The sequence below is a fragment of the Myodes glareolus genome, chromosome 4 (assembly GCF_982192425.1).
Source record: "Myodes glareolus chromosome 4, mMyoGla1.1, whole genome shotgun sequence".
Taxonomy (NCBI): Eukaryota; Metazoa; Chordata; class Mammalia; order Rodentia; family Cricetidae; genus Myodes; species Myodes glareolus.
The window spans coordinates 117,937,182-117,955,386 of NC_142029.1; the positions used below are offsets into that span (position 1 = coordinate 117,937,182).

Here is an 18,205-nt window from a genome sequence, read left to right on the forward strand (position 1 = left end):
TTTAGGCAGGGATGGACAGGTAGGAGGGTACTGCAATAGTCCATATAAAATTATTAGTCATTGTAATAATCACACCACAATAATCACAATGTGCAATTATATCACAGTGTTTTTAATAATTTTGATTGTTTAAAATTACTTTAAAATATTGATTATAGTGTGTTTGAATATTTGAGAGTTTTTTCTGTTATCCTTTTGAAAGCTGCATAGAGATTGTTATTTCTAGTAGTAGGAATCATGCTTGGCTTATTCTATTAAGAAGAGACTGTCACACTTGTAATATGAGGGCCGGCTTGTTGGGGTATCTGTCCCGCTGGTACCCCACAGGCAGCAAGCCCCAAAGAAAATCACACACAGGACTCCATAAGATTATAAGCTGATTGGCCCACTAGCTCAGTCTTCTTATTAACTAATTCTTACATCTTACGGTAACCCATAATTCTTGTCTGTGTTAGCCTTGTGGCTCAGTACCTTTTCCAGCTGTTAGCTCATATTTTGTTTCTTTGGTGGTCTGGGCAGGAGTGGCGGAGGGAGTTTCCTGCTTACCAGAATATTCCTTTTCTCATCGCCACGCCTCTACTTTCTGTCTGGTTGACTCACCTATACTTCCTGCCTGGCCAATCAGCGTTTTATTAAAATACATGATTGACAGAATACAGATAATTCTCCCACACCACACACTGGCCTGATTTGAGCATCTGATACCTCAACGTCCACCACTAGAGACACACTTCCTCCAATAATGCCACACCTACTTCAACAAGGCCACATTTTCCAATAGTGTCACTAACTCTGGGCCTATGGGGCTATTTCTGTTTAATCTGCCACTTTCTACTCCTTGGCCCCTGTGGACTCATAGCTATATCATAATGCAAAATGTATTTAGTAAAACCTCAAAAGTTCTCTCTCACACTCTATAATAATCTCAGCATTGTTTAAAATTCCAAAATTCAAAGTCTCTTCTGAGATTCATGCAATCTCTTAATGATAATCCTGTATAAAATCAAAAGGCAAAAGCAGATTACATACTGCCAGCATACAATGGCACAGGATACACATTACCATTGCAAATTGGAGGAAAGGGAGCATAGGGAGGAAATAGTGAACAAAAGCAAGACTGAAACCAGCAGGGCGAACTCCACAAGCTACATCTCCAAGTCTAATTGCATTTTGCTCTTTACATCTCCAGCTCTTTTCAGCCTTGTTGACTGCAACACACTTCTTCCTCTTGTGCTGGCCCCACTCTCTGTTAGCAGCTCTCCTTGGCAGACAGCCCATGACTCTGGGATCTCCAACATCTTGGGGTCTCCAAGGCAGTGCAGGCTTCACCTTCGTAGGTTCACGCAATGGCCTCTCTGGGCCTTGATCTGGCCTGGCCTTGGCAGCTTTTCTTAGTTGCAGAGAGAGATTTTGAAACCCGTTTCTTTTATCCTTGACTCTAAACCAGAACCGCATGGCTGGAGCCAAGTTCTGCTAATTGCTGGTGCTAGAACATAGCCCCTTGTTCAATTATATCTTCACCAGCTTTCTGTTTTTGATGGTTTCCTTCACTGCCTAAGCTTGACGGTCCTGAAATTTGCTCTGTAGACCAGGCTGTCTTAGAACTCAGAGATCTCTCTGCCTCTGGAGTGTTGAGGTTAAAGGCATGTGCCTCTATACACAGCTCTAAGCCTTTCTTTAATTCTTTTAAACAAGTTGAAAACTTAGATGGGTGGAATCTTGTCCTAAGGTCTCCACTCCCTTTGTTCCTATTAATGTCAGGGTTTTCTTTAATCTGTTTATCTCCTTGAACACACAAAGGATTTAGCAGCATCCTTTTTGGTGTGCCTTTTCTCTATGAGCTGTACATTTTATATATTTTTTTTTCTTGCTCAGGCTTGCTCCTTTGCATGACAAATCTTCATGCAAGTGAATTCTATTAACCACATGACAGAGTCAATACTAGCCTGTTTTAGATTTTCTCTGCTAACTCAATAAGAACTCTTCAATTTATGGCCAGGTGGTGGTGGCACATGCCTTTAAGCCCAGCACTTGGGAGGCAGAGGCAGGTGGATCTCTGTGAGTTGAGGGCAGCCTGGTCTACAAGAGCTAGTTCCAGGACAGGTTCTAAAGCTACAGAGAAACCCTGTCACAAAAACCAAAAAGAAAAACAAACCCTCAAAAAATATAACAACAATAACAACAACAACAAAACCCTTTTCAATTTAACTCCAGACAGACTTTCTGAACAAGGGCAAAAGGTACCCACATTCCTCATTAAAATATTTTAAGAACCGTTTCTAGGCCACATGCATATGTTCTTCTCCTCTGAAACCTCTTGAACTGGACTCCACTGTTCAAATCGCCCTCAGTGCCACTATCTCCCATGCATCTACTAAGATGGCCTTTAAACCCCACTCAAAGAGCTTAACAGCTTTTCGAGTTCAGAGTTCCAAAGTCTACACTCCTCCAAACAAAAACATAGTCAGGCCTATCACAGCAGCACCCCAGTTCCTGGTGCTAACTTCTGTCTTACGGTTCTGTTGTTATGAAGACACACTATGACCATGGCAACTCTTATTAAGGATAACATTTAATTGGGTCTGGCTTACAGCTTCAGAGATTCAGTCCATTATCACCATGATGGGAAGCATGATGGTTACAGAGGCAAGCATGGTGCTGGAGAAGGAGCTTAGAGTTTTTGATCTGCAGGCAGCAGGAATAGACTACCCCTTTGGGCTTGGCTTGGGCATCTGCAAAGCCTGCCTCCAGTGACACACTTCCTCCAATGCTACACCTCAGTGACATACTTCTTCCAGCAATGCCATTTTCATTCAAACCAACATGGTGTGCATCTGCAGCTAGAGCTTCCTTGTTTGTGCACACTGCTCACAGAGAAAAGAGTTTATGAAGGTCAGAGGAACTTGGTTGCTTAGGTCTCAGCGGGAAAGTGACTATGGTGTTGAGCCCAGGAGAACTAAGCTTGTGAAGAGGAAGAAAAGGACAAGTTCAGTCAAATGCAGAGTACAATTTCCTTTAAAATAATGTAAATTTATACTGTAATTCTAAGAGAAATTTGGGGGATTTTTGATTTCTAATTAAACTTTGCTTATTGATTTTTTTTTTATTTTAGAAGTTAAGGCCCTTGGTGATATCAGTAAATCCCTATTCTTTCATAGGGAATGTTTTGTATATGTTTTATCTATTTTATGTAAACTGTTTTCATTTTACAAATATTATGTGGCAATTTTCTTTATTAATTACTTTTCTTTTTGCTGTGACAAAATGCCTGGTAATAGCAATGTGTGCAAAGATTTTAGGTACCATCAAGCATTTTAGGTACCATCAAGGCAAGGACGTCAGGGTGGCAGCTGGTCACAGTGCAGTCATAATCAGGATGCAGAGAGCTATGGCTGACTGCTGGTGTTCTGCTTGCTTGCTCCCTTTTTAACATTATCCAAGACCTTAACAGTTAGGGTGGTTCTTCCCACCTCTGATAATCCAGTCTGGCAAATTTCACATAAACATTCATAAAGGCTAGTCTCCAAGGTGATTCCAGATCATTTCAAGATGACAGTATTAATTATCACAATCCTAGGGAAGCAAGTGTGAGAATGAATAGTAGATCGGGGAATAAGGGAGAAGTTGAAAGGAAGCCACTTTGTATGAAGAGAGAAAAGTGGTGGTCTGGTTTACTGGCAGAGCTCCAGCATGAGCTGGAGAGAAACCCTTGTGGCCCTGCCCTTGTGGAGTTTCTGGAGACTGAAGGAAAGTCTCGCTCACTGGGGATGTGCCATGGGTTGCCCATGCTCCAGTGGATAACTCCATCCCCATGCACATTGGGCAGCAGTACTTGGTGTCTGAGTTATTAGTAATAAAACAACAAAAAGAGGATGTGAAGTTGGAAGAAAAATGGGTTTGGGGAAAGTATGGGGATCAGTATCAACAAAACACATTAGTAATTTGATAAAATTTTCAAATCATGAATATATTTAAAAATGTTTAAAAAGTGGGTAAGGAATATAATGAAAGTATTTAACTCAGCTAGTCCTCACACTGATTTTACTATTTTAATTTGTGATTTTAGTATCTACTAATTTTATGGATCTTCTAAGTAATTATGTTAATTCATTTAGTATAATCTACCTTTGTATTGCTGGAGACAATTTTATTTGGACTAAAAAAATAATTTAGTAAATGGGGCAGCTGGTTCTCTCATCACTAGTGATATGAATCAGCAGCATCTTTTCTGCAGATAGCTACTATGTCACATGGGGAGCCCGGCATAGCTCAGGAACAAATACAGTTCCAGGACAGCCATTACCTCCACATGGGAAACCACTTGGCAAACTGACCTCTGCAGACCTGAAGGATGTCATTAAGAAGGTATGGAATCATGCCTGGGAGTAAGGTATGGGTATGGTAGTATGTTGAAGTATTGTTAGAAACATTTGAGTACGTGAAATGAAAGATCACACAATAGACAGAACCTGTCCTGCTCTTTGGAGTTTTGTTCACTCTGGCAGACATTACCAGATGCACAGATGCATGTAAAATTACTAAGATACCTTTTTAAAAAGATGGTATTGCCATTGGGCTAGCGATGAGAATAGTGATTGGGAAGTATTCCTGGAGAGGTGAGTGTCATACCTCAATATAAGCATCACCTGGTGAAAAAGAAAATAGGTGGAGTCCAAGTTGGCACCATCAGAGTCAGGTCACCAGGTGAGGACTGGATTCTGAATCTCCATCTCCTGTGCAGTTTCTTCTTCGTGGCCTCTCTTTTGCCCTTTCCCCCTCCTTGCCTTCTCCCCACTTTCCTTTATTCTCCCTCTCCATTTGCCTTCAGCTTAGTTGTGAGAAGAAGGAACAGTGTGGCATGTGGATTCTTTTTTATTGTGTGTAACATATGCTTGTGTGTACCCATGGAGGCCAGAGGAAAGGTCAGATCCACCAGAGCTGGAGTTAGGCTCTTGTGAGCCATCCTGCATGCATGCTGTAGTGCTGTGGAGCTAGTTGAGTTCTGTACATCCTTGAACTTGATTGATGTGAGTTTTTCGTATGCCTACAAAGTTAGGTTATTACAAAGTAAAGTTTTAGGTGCAAAATAAAATATAGTCACTTTACCCTTTTCTTGAAAGTGTCAAAACTATAACATTCTATTCTAAATAAGTAAATTTTAAAAAGTTATATTTACCTATTTTGTGTGTGTGTGTGTGTGTGTGTGTGTGTGTGTGTGTGTGTGTGTACTGCAAGAGAGTACATGCACCATGTGCTTGCAGGACCTGTGTGTGTGTGTGTGTGTGTGTGTGTGTGTGTGTGTGTGTGTACTGCAAGAGAGTACATGCACCATGTGCTTGCAGGACCTGTGAAGGTCAGAGTAAATGCAGATCCCCTGGAACTGGGACTATAGGCCATGAGGATGCTGGGAGCAAAATCCAGCAAGACTTCTGAGCCATCTCTCCAGTCCCAGAAAAATAATATTTTCATTGTTCTAACTAGAAATTGCATTAATTATAAAATCTATTTTTGTTTTTCAAAGGGTCTTATTCATTATGGACGGGATAACCAGAATTTAGATATTTTACTTTTCCAAGAAGTTCTGGAATATATGTCTAGGATAGACAGAGTGCTAAGTTTCCCTGGAGGCTCACTTCTCTTGGCAGGACGCAGTGGAGTGGGACGGCGAACTGTCACATCTGTAGTGAGCCACATGCACGGTGCGGTGCTCTTCTCACCCAGGATCTCCAGAGGCTACGAGCCCAAGCAGTTCAGCAATGATCTCAAGCATGTGAGTCATCGTAGATGGCGTCTTCCTTTATTCGCTTTTAAATCTTGCTAGTTATTAAAGCTTGTAAGATTTCTACATGTAACACAGTTTTCCTTTTAATTTTGTTTTAATTTTATTTTCTCCATGATTACTAAAGTTTCATCTGTACATGGGAGGTTCCTGTTAGGAATCTGAGATTATGGGATGTCACGTTGTGTGATAAACAGGACTACATATTTTTGTAGGAAGAGTATACTTTAAAACTATCCAGTTTTGCTTCAGTGACTTACTTCTAAAATCAGTTTTCCTTCAAGTAATAGTTATTGATGACTCTAATTTACTTTCCAAATGGTACAGATAAAATAATATTTGCTTTATGTTTCTCAGTTCTAAATAAGTTGGTAAGTAGGTACTAAGTAAGCTAGGAATGGACATTTGGGAGGAAAAGGCAGCAGGATTCTGGCAAGTTCAAGGCCAGCCTTAGTCACATAGCAAGATGCTGTGTCTCATAAACAATACTAGCCGTAAGAACACGCCAAGCAGCAAGTAGACAAGTGACTTATAGTCCTTTCCTTGTGTGGAGAGCGCTCTGCTCTGGATCCTGTGTGTGCTGTGGTCAGCTCTACATGTACACTGTCCTTTTCACTCTTCAGACTGTTGAAGGGTATGTTGTCATGTTGTTCTGCCAGCCACGGGTTGTCGTCTTTACCTGCTCCCAGAGTCCCTGAGAGGACTGGTCTTCCCTGTTCCCCAGGTGCTGCATCTCGCGGGGATAGAGGCTCAGCAGGTAGTCTTACTTCTGGAGGATTACCAGTTTGTACATCCTACATTTTTGGAGATGATCAATAGCCTTTTGTCTTCAGGCAAGTATTCAAGGTTTCTGTGAAGCAAATATAAGTACTATTGTAAAATTATTCCATTGAAATTACTGTATAAAGTTTACCTGTGTTATGGGAACCTTGAACATAGTCATGAGAGTGCACACATGGTTATGACTAAAGAATTGAGATCTCAAACTTTGTAAAGCCAAGAATTATGTAAAAGTTATTGTTAATACTTCTGGTAGTGACTGAACAGAAAAATGTAAAGTAAAAATCGAAAAGCATTTCGTATGTAAAATTTGTCTTGAATTGGTGTATGCTTGTCAAAGTAGAAAAGACGCTGACTGTCCTTCCACAGGCGAGGTCCCTGGCCTGTACACTCTGGAGGAGCTGGAGCCTTTGCTGTCGCCTCTGAAAGATCAAGCTTCCCAGGATGGTTTCTTTGGCCCAGTCTTCAATTACTTCACATATAGTAAGAGGCAGAGAGTTCACCACTAACTTTATATTCTGCTTGGTGTGAAATAAATAGGATTTAATATGGTGTTCTGTACAGCTTGGCATCTTGGCCTGATTAGGGGTGGAGAAGGAATGAAGAAAACATAGTAAACTTAGTGAATGACAGATAGCTGCATGGGGAAATTGGGGCCAGAGGGCTGTGCTGGCTCCAGTGGAGCGGGGCCTGCTGTACAACTTCCCAGACCCCAGTGCAATTATTATGTAGAGGAGGCAAACCTTGCCAGCTAGGAGGTGCAGTTACTAGTTTAGTACACACAGCTCAGTCGTTCATAAACAGTCGTACTTTTGCACACTTCCAACATTTGCACTTTAGAAGGATTTTGCCATCTTCCTAAGCTTGACCCAGGTAGGGGTAAGGTTTTGCCAATTTCTCATGGGCCTGAGGCCTTGGTCCTTGACTTGGCCGTGTACTTGTTAAGCAGTTCACTCAGGACTTCCTTGACTCTCCACAATTTAATTTGCCATAATTTTTCAGTAGATTGTGAAGGTATCTTAAATTTAGGGTTCTTTGATAATTAATGACTTTTTTCTTGTGGATTTTAGAAGGTAACACAGAAGAAGCCTATGATAACAGTATCTTAGGAAAGGGCTGGCTTGTTGGGGTTTCTGTCCCACCCGATACCCCACAGCTGGCAAGTCTGAAAGAAAATCACACAGAGTCTACATTAGGTTATAAACTGATTGGCCCATTAGCTCAGTCTTCTTATTAACTCTTGTAGCTTATATTAACCCATTGTTCTTATCTATGCTAGCCACACGGCTCAGTACCTTTTACAGCTGGGCAGGTTACATCTTGCTTCTTGGTGGTCTGGGCAGGAAATTTTATCAGTTGGAATTGCAGTGATGGTTTTGGAATACCAGCCTCGCTGTTTGCATTTTCATTTGATTGTATTATACTTACTGCACTAGTAGATCTTGTCTTAAATAAGACAGGCTTTATAGTGTTTTTAAATGTTAAGTAGCTAATTATTTATACAGAAGCATTTTCTTGTGCACTATGGAAATAAAATAGAATTTTTTAAAAGCATAGATCCCAGCACCCAGCCATTCCTGCATGATATCTTTATGAATCTTTTTCTGAGTATGTGTGACTCACAAAACACACATGAAGAAATATTTTTATTCATTCTTTGAGAATTCATACACATATACTATTTATCTTGATATCAACCCTTTGCTTTCTGTCTAACTCCTAGCTTCTCCTACCTCACCCAACTCCCAACTTGCTGCCTTCTTTCCATAGCCCACTGAGTTGAGTTATGCTGTCCTTGTTTCAATGGGTGTGGGCCTGGATACTGGGTCTTAGGCCATCTACCAGGGGCCACTTCCTTGAAGAAGTGAGTCATTTTTTTAACCAGTGTAAAAATCTTGCCTTAATATTATGTTGTAGTTTGCTTTTTTTCATAAGCAGCTCCTACTGTTTCATTAAAAATATGTTTACCATAAAGCCAGTCCATATATAAGTTCCTTGATTTATGGTTGTTCTCATAATTTTTCCATGGTTACAGTTTCTCACATTTTTTTTTTAGGAATTCAACAAAACTTGCATATTGTCTTAATTATGGATTCTGCAAATATGAATTTCATAATAAACTGTGAGAGTAATCCAGCTCTGCATAAGAAGTGCCAGGTGCTGTGGATGGAGGGCTGGTCAGACAGCAGCATGAAGAAGGTGCGCTCTGCTCTGACTCTGAGCTTGCTCTGCTCGGTGCCCTCTCTCAGTTTGTGCCTGCTGCAGGTTGAGCCTTAGCTTAACTGAGGCCCTGGGCATTTCTACTATGTCTGACAGCATGTCTGTTTTCTTTCTGTTCTTAGGATAGTTTAGTTGAATATAGAATTTTAGGCGGCAACTTCAAGTATAAAAATTTTAATGAAATAAAGAGATAATTATCTTTTAAAAAATTGTATGACTTGGCTAGGCTAGCGCCTGTATTAGCCTAACAGGTACTAGCCTAGAATTTTTTTTAAAAAAATGCATAATAAGAAAGTTAAAAAGTGAAAATTTAAAAATTTAAGTTATTTTAAAAAGCACATTGAGGGGTTGGATAGAGATTTCCTGGGTGGACTGGGGGCACATAAGCATGGGAACTTGAGGGGTTGGATAGGAGGCGGGGTGTGTTGAAAGGGATGACTGGAATGGGGGCTTTATGGGCCAGGTAGAAGCCTGATGCAAGGGAAACTCCCTCCGAATCCACAAGGATGGCCCCAGCTAAAACTCTTGGCAGTAGTGGATGCACAGCTTGAACTGGCCATCCCCTGTGATCAGATTGGTGACTATTGCAGCTGTCATTGGAGAGCCTCCATCCAGTGGCTGATGGAGGTAGATTCAGAGACCCATGGCCAAACATTGGGCAGAACTTGGGGAGTCCTGCTGAGGAGTGGGAGAAGGAATTTGGGGAGCCTGAAGGATCAGGGATTTGCAGAAAAACTCACAGAAATGGCTAGCCTGGCTCATGGGAACTCACAGAGTCTGAAGCAACAACCAGAAAGCCTGCATGGGGATGACCTGGGCCCTTTGCATATGTGTCAGGGTTGTGTAGCTGGATCTATCTGTGGTACTCCAGGAGGTAGGAGCAGGGCTGTCCCTATGCTTTGACAGGTTCTTGGGAATCGATTCCTTATGCTGGATTGCCTTGCCCAACCTTTAGAGGGGGGAGGTTCGTGATCTTAAGGCAGCTTGTCAAGGCATGCTTTGCTGATACCCATGGGAGGCCTGCCCCTTTCTGAGCAAATACAGAGGAGGGGTGGATGGGGGCGGGCAGAGGATGGGAAACTGAAATTGAATTTAGTGTGTGAGTTCATAGCACTGTTCTAACTACAATCCACTTATTTTACTTTATCTGAATCAGTAATAACCTTAGACATTAGGCTTTGAATAATATTCATACTCCCAATCACTTACTTACTTTTGTATACTAGAGGTACATATTGTGTCTGGTATGTTTCAGAGTAGTGTGATGTTGCATCTCAGACAAAGCTTTAAACAGATAGAGGGCAGGCAAGGCTTTTTTAGCCTGTGTGAATAGAAAGTGAGTAACTATGAAGTTCTGGATATGCTTCTATATTTTCTCCCTGAATTCAGAAGTGATTTTATTACTTGAGGGGAAGGATGAGAGAAGACACTTGGCAGCTTGAAGAGATGCGTGAAGACATAGTTTGTGAGAATGAAAGACAGAGAGCGTGAGTCTGTGTCCGTGAGGCCAGCCTTCACGGTTGTGTGTTTTTTCCTAAGCCGTCTGTACACTCACATTTACATCTGGGCAAGTGGTGACTTGAATTTAGCTAATGTTATGGTTTTGCTACCTGAGTGTGATGAGATAAGTGTGAGGAGGGAGTGGAGACTTGCACAGGCGCAGTGATGTTTTCCTAAGGAGTCTCAGCTGATAAAGGGAAGACTATGGTTTGAAAAGGAGGAGCGACAATACAGAGGGGTTGAGTCTCTGGAGACTGGATTGGGGCTCAGCCTAGAACACAAGTGTCTTGGTAGAAGGGTGAGAAACCCAAAAGTAAAGGCTTACCATGCAGTCACGAGGAAAGCCGTGGGGACCAAGTTTGGATCTCCCAGAATCCAAGTAAAAGGTTGAGCATGGTTTTGAATGTTTATAATGCCAGCTCTGGGGAAGCAGAGCCAGGTGGTTCCTTAGGCAGGCAGCTAGCCTGATTGGTGAGCTCCAGCATAGAGAGAAACCCTGTCTCCATAGAGGTGAACAGCGTTCTTGGGCTTGCCATCTGGTCTCTATACATACTTCCATCCCTCACGAGTGCTCTCTCTAAAACCCTGTACCCGACAGATGTTCACTTAAGGCCTCTTAGAGGCTTTTCTGCTTTGTCATAAATCAGTGAAAGGATGGTGAGCATTAGTTAAAGGATGTATAGTGGGTTACATTTCATCCAGTGGTAAAGAAATGCTCTGTATTTTAGATACCAGAGATGTTATTCAGTGAAACAGATGGTGAAGAAAAACATGACAAAAAAAGAAAAGAAGAAAAGAAAAAAAATTCAGGTAGTATTTTGGTGTAATATATTTATTTATTTACTTTTATGAGATACTACTTTTTCTCATGTTAGAGATTCATGGGTGATGATTATAAATTTAAATAATGTGAACTATAGAACACCTTTCTCTGTACTGCCAGCTTCTAAATAGCATCATGGAGACTTATTATTAATTATCAAATCTCGGCCTTACCTTAGGCTTGTCCTAGTAGCTCTTACAACTTAAATGAACCCATGATTTTAATCCCTGTTGCTTCCTGTGACCCTTCCCCGCCTCTCTCCATGTTGCTCATGTTGCTCTCTCGGCATCTGGATGGCAACCCTGCCTTCCTTCCTCTCTGTCCTCAGAAGTCCCCATAGCCCTTTCCTGCCTAACTACTGACCATTCAGCGTTTCATTAAACCAATCACAGTGATAGATCTTCTCCCAATGTAAAGAAATATTCTACAGCAGTGAACTGTTAGCAGTCAGGTTTCTTTGTGTATGTTAAAATTTGAAACCCTCTTAATTTTTAAATTCAATTTGAGTCATATAGGAGTCAAAAGAGTATGTGTATGTGAGAAATTAAAGAAAGTATTTTTTTCTAGGGGCAGGGGAAATATCGCAGTAAACTGTTTGCTTGCATGCATGAGTCCTACATAAGTGATAGTGTAGCACTTGCTTATAACCCCTGCTAGGGGGGCAGAGGCAGGAGGAGCCCTGCACTCACTACTCAGGCCTAATGGCTGACACAACTCTAGAGGTTGGTCTTTGACCTTCATGTGCACTTTGATACACATTTGTACCTCACATGACCTTCTACATACACTCTTGTATCCCCATTCCCAACAGTTTCACAAACAGAATTATTTTTCTAGCCTAGTGAGTTGAAGTCCTGATTATGTTGTTTTGACTCTAATCAGTAGATGCACCATGTAACTTCATTTACATCCAGAAAAGTGGTATTTTATGAGTACAGGTGGTATAGTTTCTCAATTGTAATATTACTCCACATTAATTTTAAATAAGTGATTTTTACACCATAGTCATATATATTCTTTAACACAAGCATCTAATCACGAAATGTTTTATTACGCTTACTTTTTGCTAGATGTAGGGCTGTTTACCAACAGAGCTAATAATAGCCTAGTGAAGACAAGACTTGTGCTGTGCGGTAGACATTCAGTTCTGATGAGCAAGAAAAGTGGTGATAGAAGTTTATCTAATGTGTGGAGAAAAGTGGGTTTTGGTATAGCAGGTATCATAGCAGGTAGAAGTGCTTAAATGGCCAGTCTGGAAATGACATCCTTTTTTGTATACTACTAGAGAACTGTGAAGAAGTGATAGAAAGGTCTGAAACAGAGATGGGGTCAATTTCAGTGAAGAGAAAAGGGTGGGCGGAGTCACTAATCAGCAGCTTACATATTGTACTGAGTTTACAATCACTTAGTGGGTGTCCTGGGGATCTTGGGAGATTTTGATAGCAATGTGATTAGGATTTCCTTTTACACCTGGATCTCTAGTTCTCTTTCCCCACCTCCAGCCTACCTCATTTTTTCCTTCATTTTTTGTGAAATGGTTATATAGTCGGAGACTGCTCGTTTGTTTCCCAGTCACCCAGACCCAAATAATCATACAGAAACTATATTAATTACAACGCTGTTTGGTCAATAGCGTATTCCTAGCTAGCTCTTACACTTTAAATTAACCCATTTTTATTAATCTGTATCACCACTAGGCTATGTCCTACTGTAAGGTTATGACATCTATTTCCTTCAACAGCTGCATGGTGTCTCCTTGTCTCTACCTACTCTCTCTCTACATATTTTTTCCAGCCTGACTATATTCTGTCCTGCTATAGGCCAAAGCTGCTTATTTATTCACCAATGGTAATAAAACTTATTCACAGCATACAGAGGGGAATCCCACATCACCTCCCCTTTTCTGTCTAAATAAAAAAGGTTTTAACTTTAACATATTAAAATTGCATATAACAAAACAGGTATCAAGCAAGAATTATACAATATTTCTTTGTGAGTCTAAAGTTTCATATCTAATATATCTTTTATCATAACTAAGGAAAACTGTAACTATCTGTCTTCAACTCCATCAAAGACTTCAGAAGGATATATTACCTAAGTAAACAGCAAGTGTATTGTAAGCAACTTCTAAAACTCTAGAATTGACAGATACATCTTTCTGCCTGGACAGTCACCCTGAGTTCTTCTGTAACATTGGGGCATCCATCTTCAGTATACAGGCCTATAGTATCTGGCAGATTTTTTTCATGAAGTAGGAAATTTGAAAGACTATTTTGCCTATATTGGTATTTTGCCAGTCAATTTGTTCTGTGTCTTGCAGAATGTGTGGTAGTTTCCTCTGTGAAGCAGGAACCCTGAAGGACCATTTTTCCTTCAGTTCGGCAGTCACTTTTCTATGGGTCCTCAATGTCCAGTTCATACAGCATACCATCAAGCAGTCCAAGCAAGAACAGTTTCTTGCCAAAATGGCTAGCCTTGTCACATTGAAGGCAAATTCCATAATGAGTTTCTTCAACGTTCATCAACCTCTTTGTAATAATTGTTGCTGCCAGAGCAGACATGTCTCACTGTTGAGAAAAGTCTCAGTTCTTAAAACATTTTAAATGCCATATTCTGTAAGCCTTTGAAGTCTTTGAAGGTTATCTATCTAACTGAAATATACCTCTGTATGCTAGAAAACCCAACTAACATGACTACAAATTTGACTATTATCATTGACTATCTATTAGTTCATAATTTTAATTATACATTGTATTTTTAATGAGCTGTATAAACATAATACTTTAAAGAAGAGTGAAATACACATATAACAAAATTGACCTTAAATTTGTATCAGTAGATCAAGATCCATACCAATGTAAAATATTCATCTTTATATCATATCCCCCCATTTTTGTTTTTTTTTTAAGAAAGAGGTTGACTGTGACCATTTAACCATTTTTAATCAACCCCCTTAAAATGAAAACAAACATTTATAAACAATCATTTTGGGAATTTGGACATAGTTTCTCTAAAGTTCCTGCTGTTTGTTGGGTGAAGCATTTTTAGGGTTCACGGAGACCTTCTAGTGGGTCTTATTCCATCAAATCACAGTAACTTGGAAGGAATGCACAGGTTCTCATCTGTAGAACCAAAAGCTGAACCTGTTTTCCAAATTACCATATCTTTAGATTCAAATTTTGAAGTCAAGATACCTTTATGTTGGTTTAGCTTAGTAGCTCCCAGAAACAAAGGGCTCTATTCAGTAAAAAAAAAAATGCAAAGAGAACAGAATAATATACATAATTCAGACTCTCTGTGTATATTCCATCTTTATGTAACTTATTTTTTTACTCTATTACTTTTAAATATTTATTATGTTTGCTCCTTTAATTTATAGCTGTCTATATTCTTATTTATACTTTTTCCTCTCTCTCCCAAGCCTGTGTACATTTTTTTACCCATACTGTGACCTGTTCAGAGGTTTATTTTTGTCTGAGTCTGTCTGCATTACTTATCCATAATCATTTTTTGACCAGAAGCCCCTTTATTCTTTTAAATGCTAATCTGTTGTGGCTAGGACCAACTCTACAGTCCTGCCTGTTGGCTCTGCCCCATCCAACATGGCAGAGGTATTTTTACTGCCTTTGCTAGCCATGCTTACCACCTCAGCTCCAGGGCTGCAGTGGGTTTATGTCACCATTAATCAACTTTTAGCATTCTGCTCACAAACCCCATTTAAATGTAGAACCTCCTGAAAGAGCCAGAGTTCATGCTGCTAGCATGAACTTGGAATCTCACTCTTAAAGGAGCTGCACAATTTTTGCTGTTATTACTGAGTCAGGAAGCCTTTGCCTCTGCTTGCCTCTAAGAAACAGAGCCCACCTGAGAAAATACTGCTATCAAGAAGCTGTGCTTAACTCTGTTCTTTTGAATCTAGAATTCCTTCCTAAGTTCTTGCAGGTTTTATGTGTATGTAGTTGCCCCACATTGGGTACCATATGTAGTGAGAGACTGCTCATTTGTTTCCCAGTGCCCAGACCCAAATTGTCATACAGAAACTATATTAATTACAAGACTCTTTGGCCAATAGCTTAGGCACATTCTTAGCTAGCTAGCTCTTACATCTTAAATTAACCCATTTCTATTAATCTATGTATCACTACTAGGTTGTGGCTTACTGGTAAGGTTCTAGCGTCTATCTCCTTTAGCAGCTACATGGTATCTCCTTGATTCTGCCTACTCTGTCTCTATAACTCTTCCAGCCTGGCCATATTCTGCCCTGCTATAGACCATCTTTATTATTCATGGTAATATTCAAAGCATGCAGTGGGGAATCCTACATCAGTGGTTACTTGGGGGAAATGGCAGGGAACTAGACCACTTTAGATGTACACTTGTATGATGTGGGAAAGATAAGGCCTAAGCCAAGGAAAAGGCAAGGGACCAAAAAAGAATGGACTTGGAGGGTATTAGGAATTAGTTTTCATGAGAGTTGAATGTATGATGGTTGTGACATACAAGAAAGGATGGATCAAGGGTACTTTACTGGCTTCTGGCTTAAGGAGTAGTTAGAAGTTTGCGGCACTCACTGCAGGAGGGGATGTAGACGGCCAATGAGATAGAAGTGTGTTTTTGATCATAGATACATTGAATTCCATTTCAACTTACTCCTAACTTCCTGAAAAATCTAACTTTTGAAATATTCTCCCCTTCTCTATCAAATGAGTATATTTTATTTGGTTTATAATCTTTTCTATTTCAAGTAGATTTTACTGTGTTGATTTTGATTACATGCATTATCTAGTTCTAATTAATTTACAGTGTTATAATAACCCATAGAATGATTTTACAACACTAACACTACCTAGGGGAATTGAATAACAGTGGAAAGGTAGAGATTATTATAACCATAGAGTTCAGGTTCCCTAAAGAGCATAGAAGCGGTGGATGCTTTTATGCTTTTAAGAAAAGTCTTGTAGGCAGGGTGGAGATGGCATGCCTTTAATCCCAGCACTCAGGGGACAGAGACAGGCAGATCTCTATGTTTGAGGCCGGTCTGGTCTACAGAGTGAGTTCCAGGATAGGCTCCAAACCTACAGGAAAACCCTGTCTCGATCCACCCCCTCCTTCAAGAAGAAAGGTGTTGTGGGTAATAACTATAGAGAGCAGGGTATCTGAGATATAAGTAAGATTGCTTAACACAATTTTTAATATCTTTTGCATTTAAATAACTTTTACTTCCTGTTTTTTTTCTAGTTGATCCTGACTTTCTAAAATCATTCTTATTAATCCATGAATCTTGTAAAGCATATGGGGCCACCCCAAGCAGGTACATGACCTTTCTTCATGTGTATTCTGCCATCAGTAGCAGCAAGAAAAAGGAGTTACTGAAAAGACAAAGTCATTTACAGGTATAGTATTGGTAGTGTTGAAAAATTTTATTTTTAGTTTTCAGTTATTATGTTTTGAGTTACTACTTATATGGAATGATTTTGCAGATCACAATGCTATGTTGCATGTGAAATATATTTAGTGAGGATAATTAATGTATAATAAATCCTCAAGAAACAATTATACTTCTGTATAGTGTTTTCCACTAGATTGTAATAAGGCATTTTTCATAGTAGTTATTTCACTTTTGAGGGATATATTTACTGTTTTGACAGTGTAATGCTGCCCCTAAGGGACTTTTTTATATACGAACAATTTAGAAATTGAGAAATCATTATTTAACTGGGTGTAATACATGCTTATAATGTAAGTATTTGTTAATCTGAGGCAGGAGGATTAGAAGTTTGAGCTAGCCTGTACTAATCAAGAGACTAGAAAAAAGAAAGAAAATAATGGAAATGTAAGCAGTGCTTTTGTAGATATTATTGGAAAGGTTAATATTTGACATTGTGAAACTGAAATTTTAAATAGTTTAAAAAATCTGGTCTTTTCAGTTAAAGTAAAATAATGTTCTTACCCATACCACTTCTGTAGTGAGTCTTTCCCTGTCCCACCAGCTAGCTCCCTTATAACCATATGGTTATTAATTATGAAAGGTCAGCTGATAGCTTATGTTTGTTTCTAACTAGCTTTTATAACTTAAATAAGCCCATTGCTATTTATTTACATGCTGCTGCATGACTCATGGCTTATTACCTAATATGCTACATGACTTGCTTCCTCTGCTTCTCCTGGCAACTCAGTCCTTCCCAGTCTCCTCTCTGCTCTGAAAATCCTCTCTGGCTATTGACTGTTGGGCTTTTTGTTAAACCAGTTCAAGTGACATATCTTCACACAGTATGAAGAAGTATTCCACATTACCTCCTTTTGTCTAAACAAACAGGAAAGGTTTTAATTCTGACACAATAAAACTATAAGTAATAAGAACAGTTATCAGGTAAGAATTACATTTACATGTCCAGTCCATTTGTATTTGGCATATTTGGAGAAAATAGCCCCTTATTTATTCTATCTTGATAAGTTCAAAGCTCTGCATTTTAATTTACCTTCTTTCATAACTTAAGGAAAACTATAACTGTCTAGTCTTCAACTCAATCAAGGACTCCAGGATATAATATTACCTGAGTAAACAGGAAGTGTGGTGCAAACCACTTCCAAAACAACAGAGATATCTGGCTGTCTGGGCAGTCACCCCACGCTTCCCCGGTAACATTAGAGTATACATTTTCAGCTTACAGGCCTAGAATATCTGACAGACTTTTCTGTGAAGGAGGAATTTTTGAAGGACTGTCCTAATGTCTTGGCAAAGTTTGGCAGACACTTTCTTTTGTCTCCTGCCTGTCCAGTTTGTACAACATACTGTCAACAGTAAAAGCAAGGGTAGTTTTTTGCCCAAATGGCTAGCTTTTGCCACAAAGAAACCAAGCTCCATATGGAGATTCTTTGATGCCCATCATTCTTTTATGAAGTAGATTGGTACTACCAGGAGCAGACATGTCTTACTGTCATGAAAAACCTTGTTATTAAAACATTACGATGCTATATTCTATAGGTCTCTGAAGTGTTTGAAAACCATCAATTTAAAATGTCTCTGATTGATCTTGAAAATATACCTAACATAAGTTTAATTATTATAGATGAAACTACCAATCTATATTTCCTTATTATCC

At 39.6% G+C, this 18,205-nt stretch overlaps 1 protein-coding gene across 2 annotated transcripts in view; it reads left to right on the forward strand.

The window, feature by feature from the left end:
- Nucleotides 1-18,205, forward strand: part of Dync2h1 (dynein cytoplasmic 2 heavy chain 1) — a 215,906-nt gene that overhangs the window by 79,847 nt on the left and 117,854 nt on the right. For both annotated transcript variants that reach the window (XM_048429223.3, XM_048429224.3), the window contains exons 48-54: nt 4,235-4,365; nt 5,522-5,770; nt 6,504-6,612; nt 6,929-7,042; nt 8,616-8,758; nt 11,008-11,089; nt 16,341-16,495. In XM_048429223.3, the coding sequence (XP_048285180.3) occupies nt 4,235-4,365; nt 5,522-5,770; nt 6,504-6,612; nt 6,929-7,042; nt 8,616-8,758; nt 11,008-11,089; nt 16,341-16,495 (983 nt within the window). The remainder of the gene's footprint in view (nt 1-4,234; nt 4,366-5,521; nt 5,771-6,503; nt 6,613-6,928; nt 7,043-8,615; nt 8,759-11,007; nt 11,090-16,340; nt 16,496-18,205) is intronic.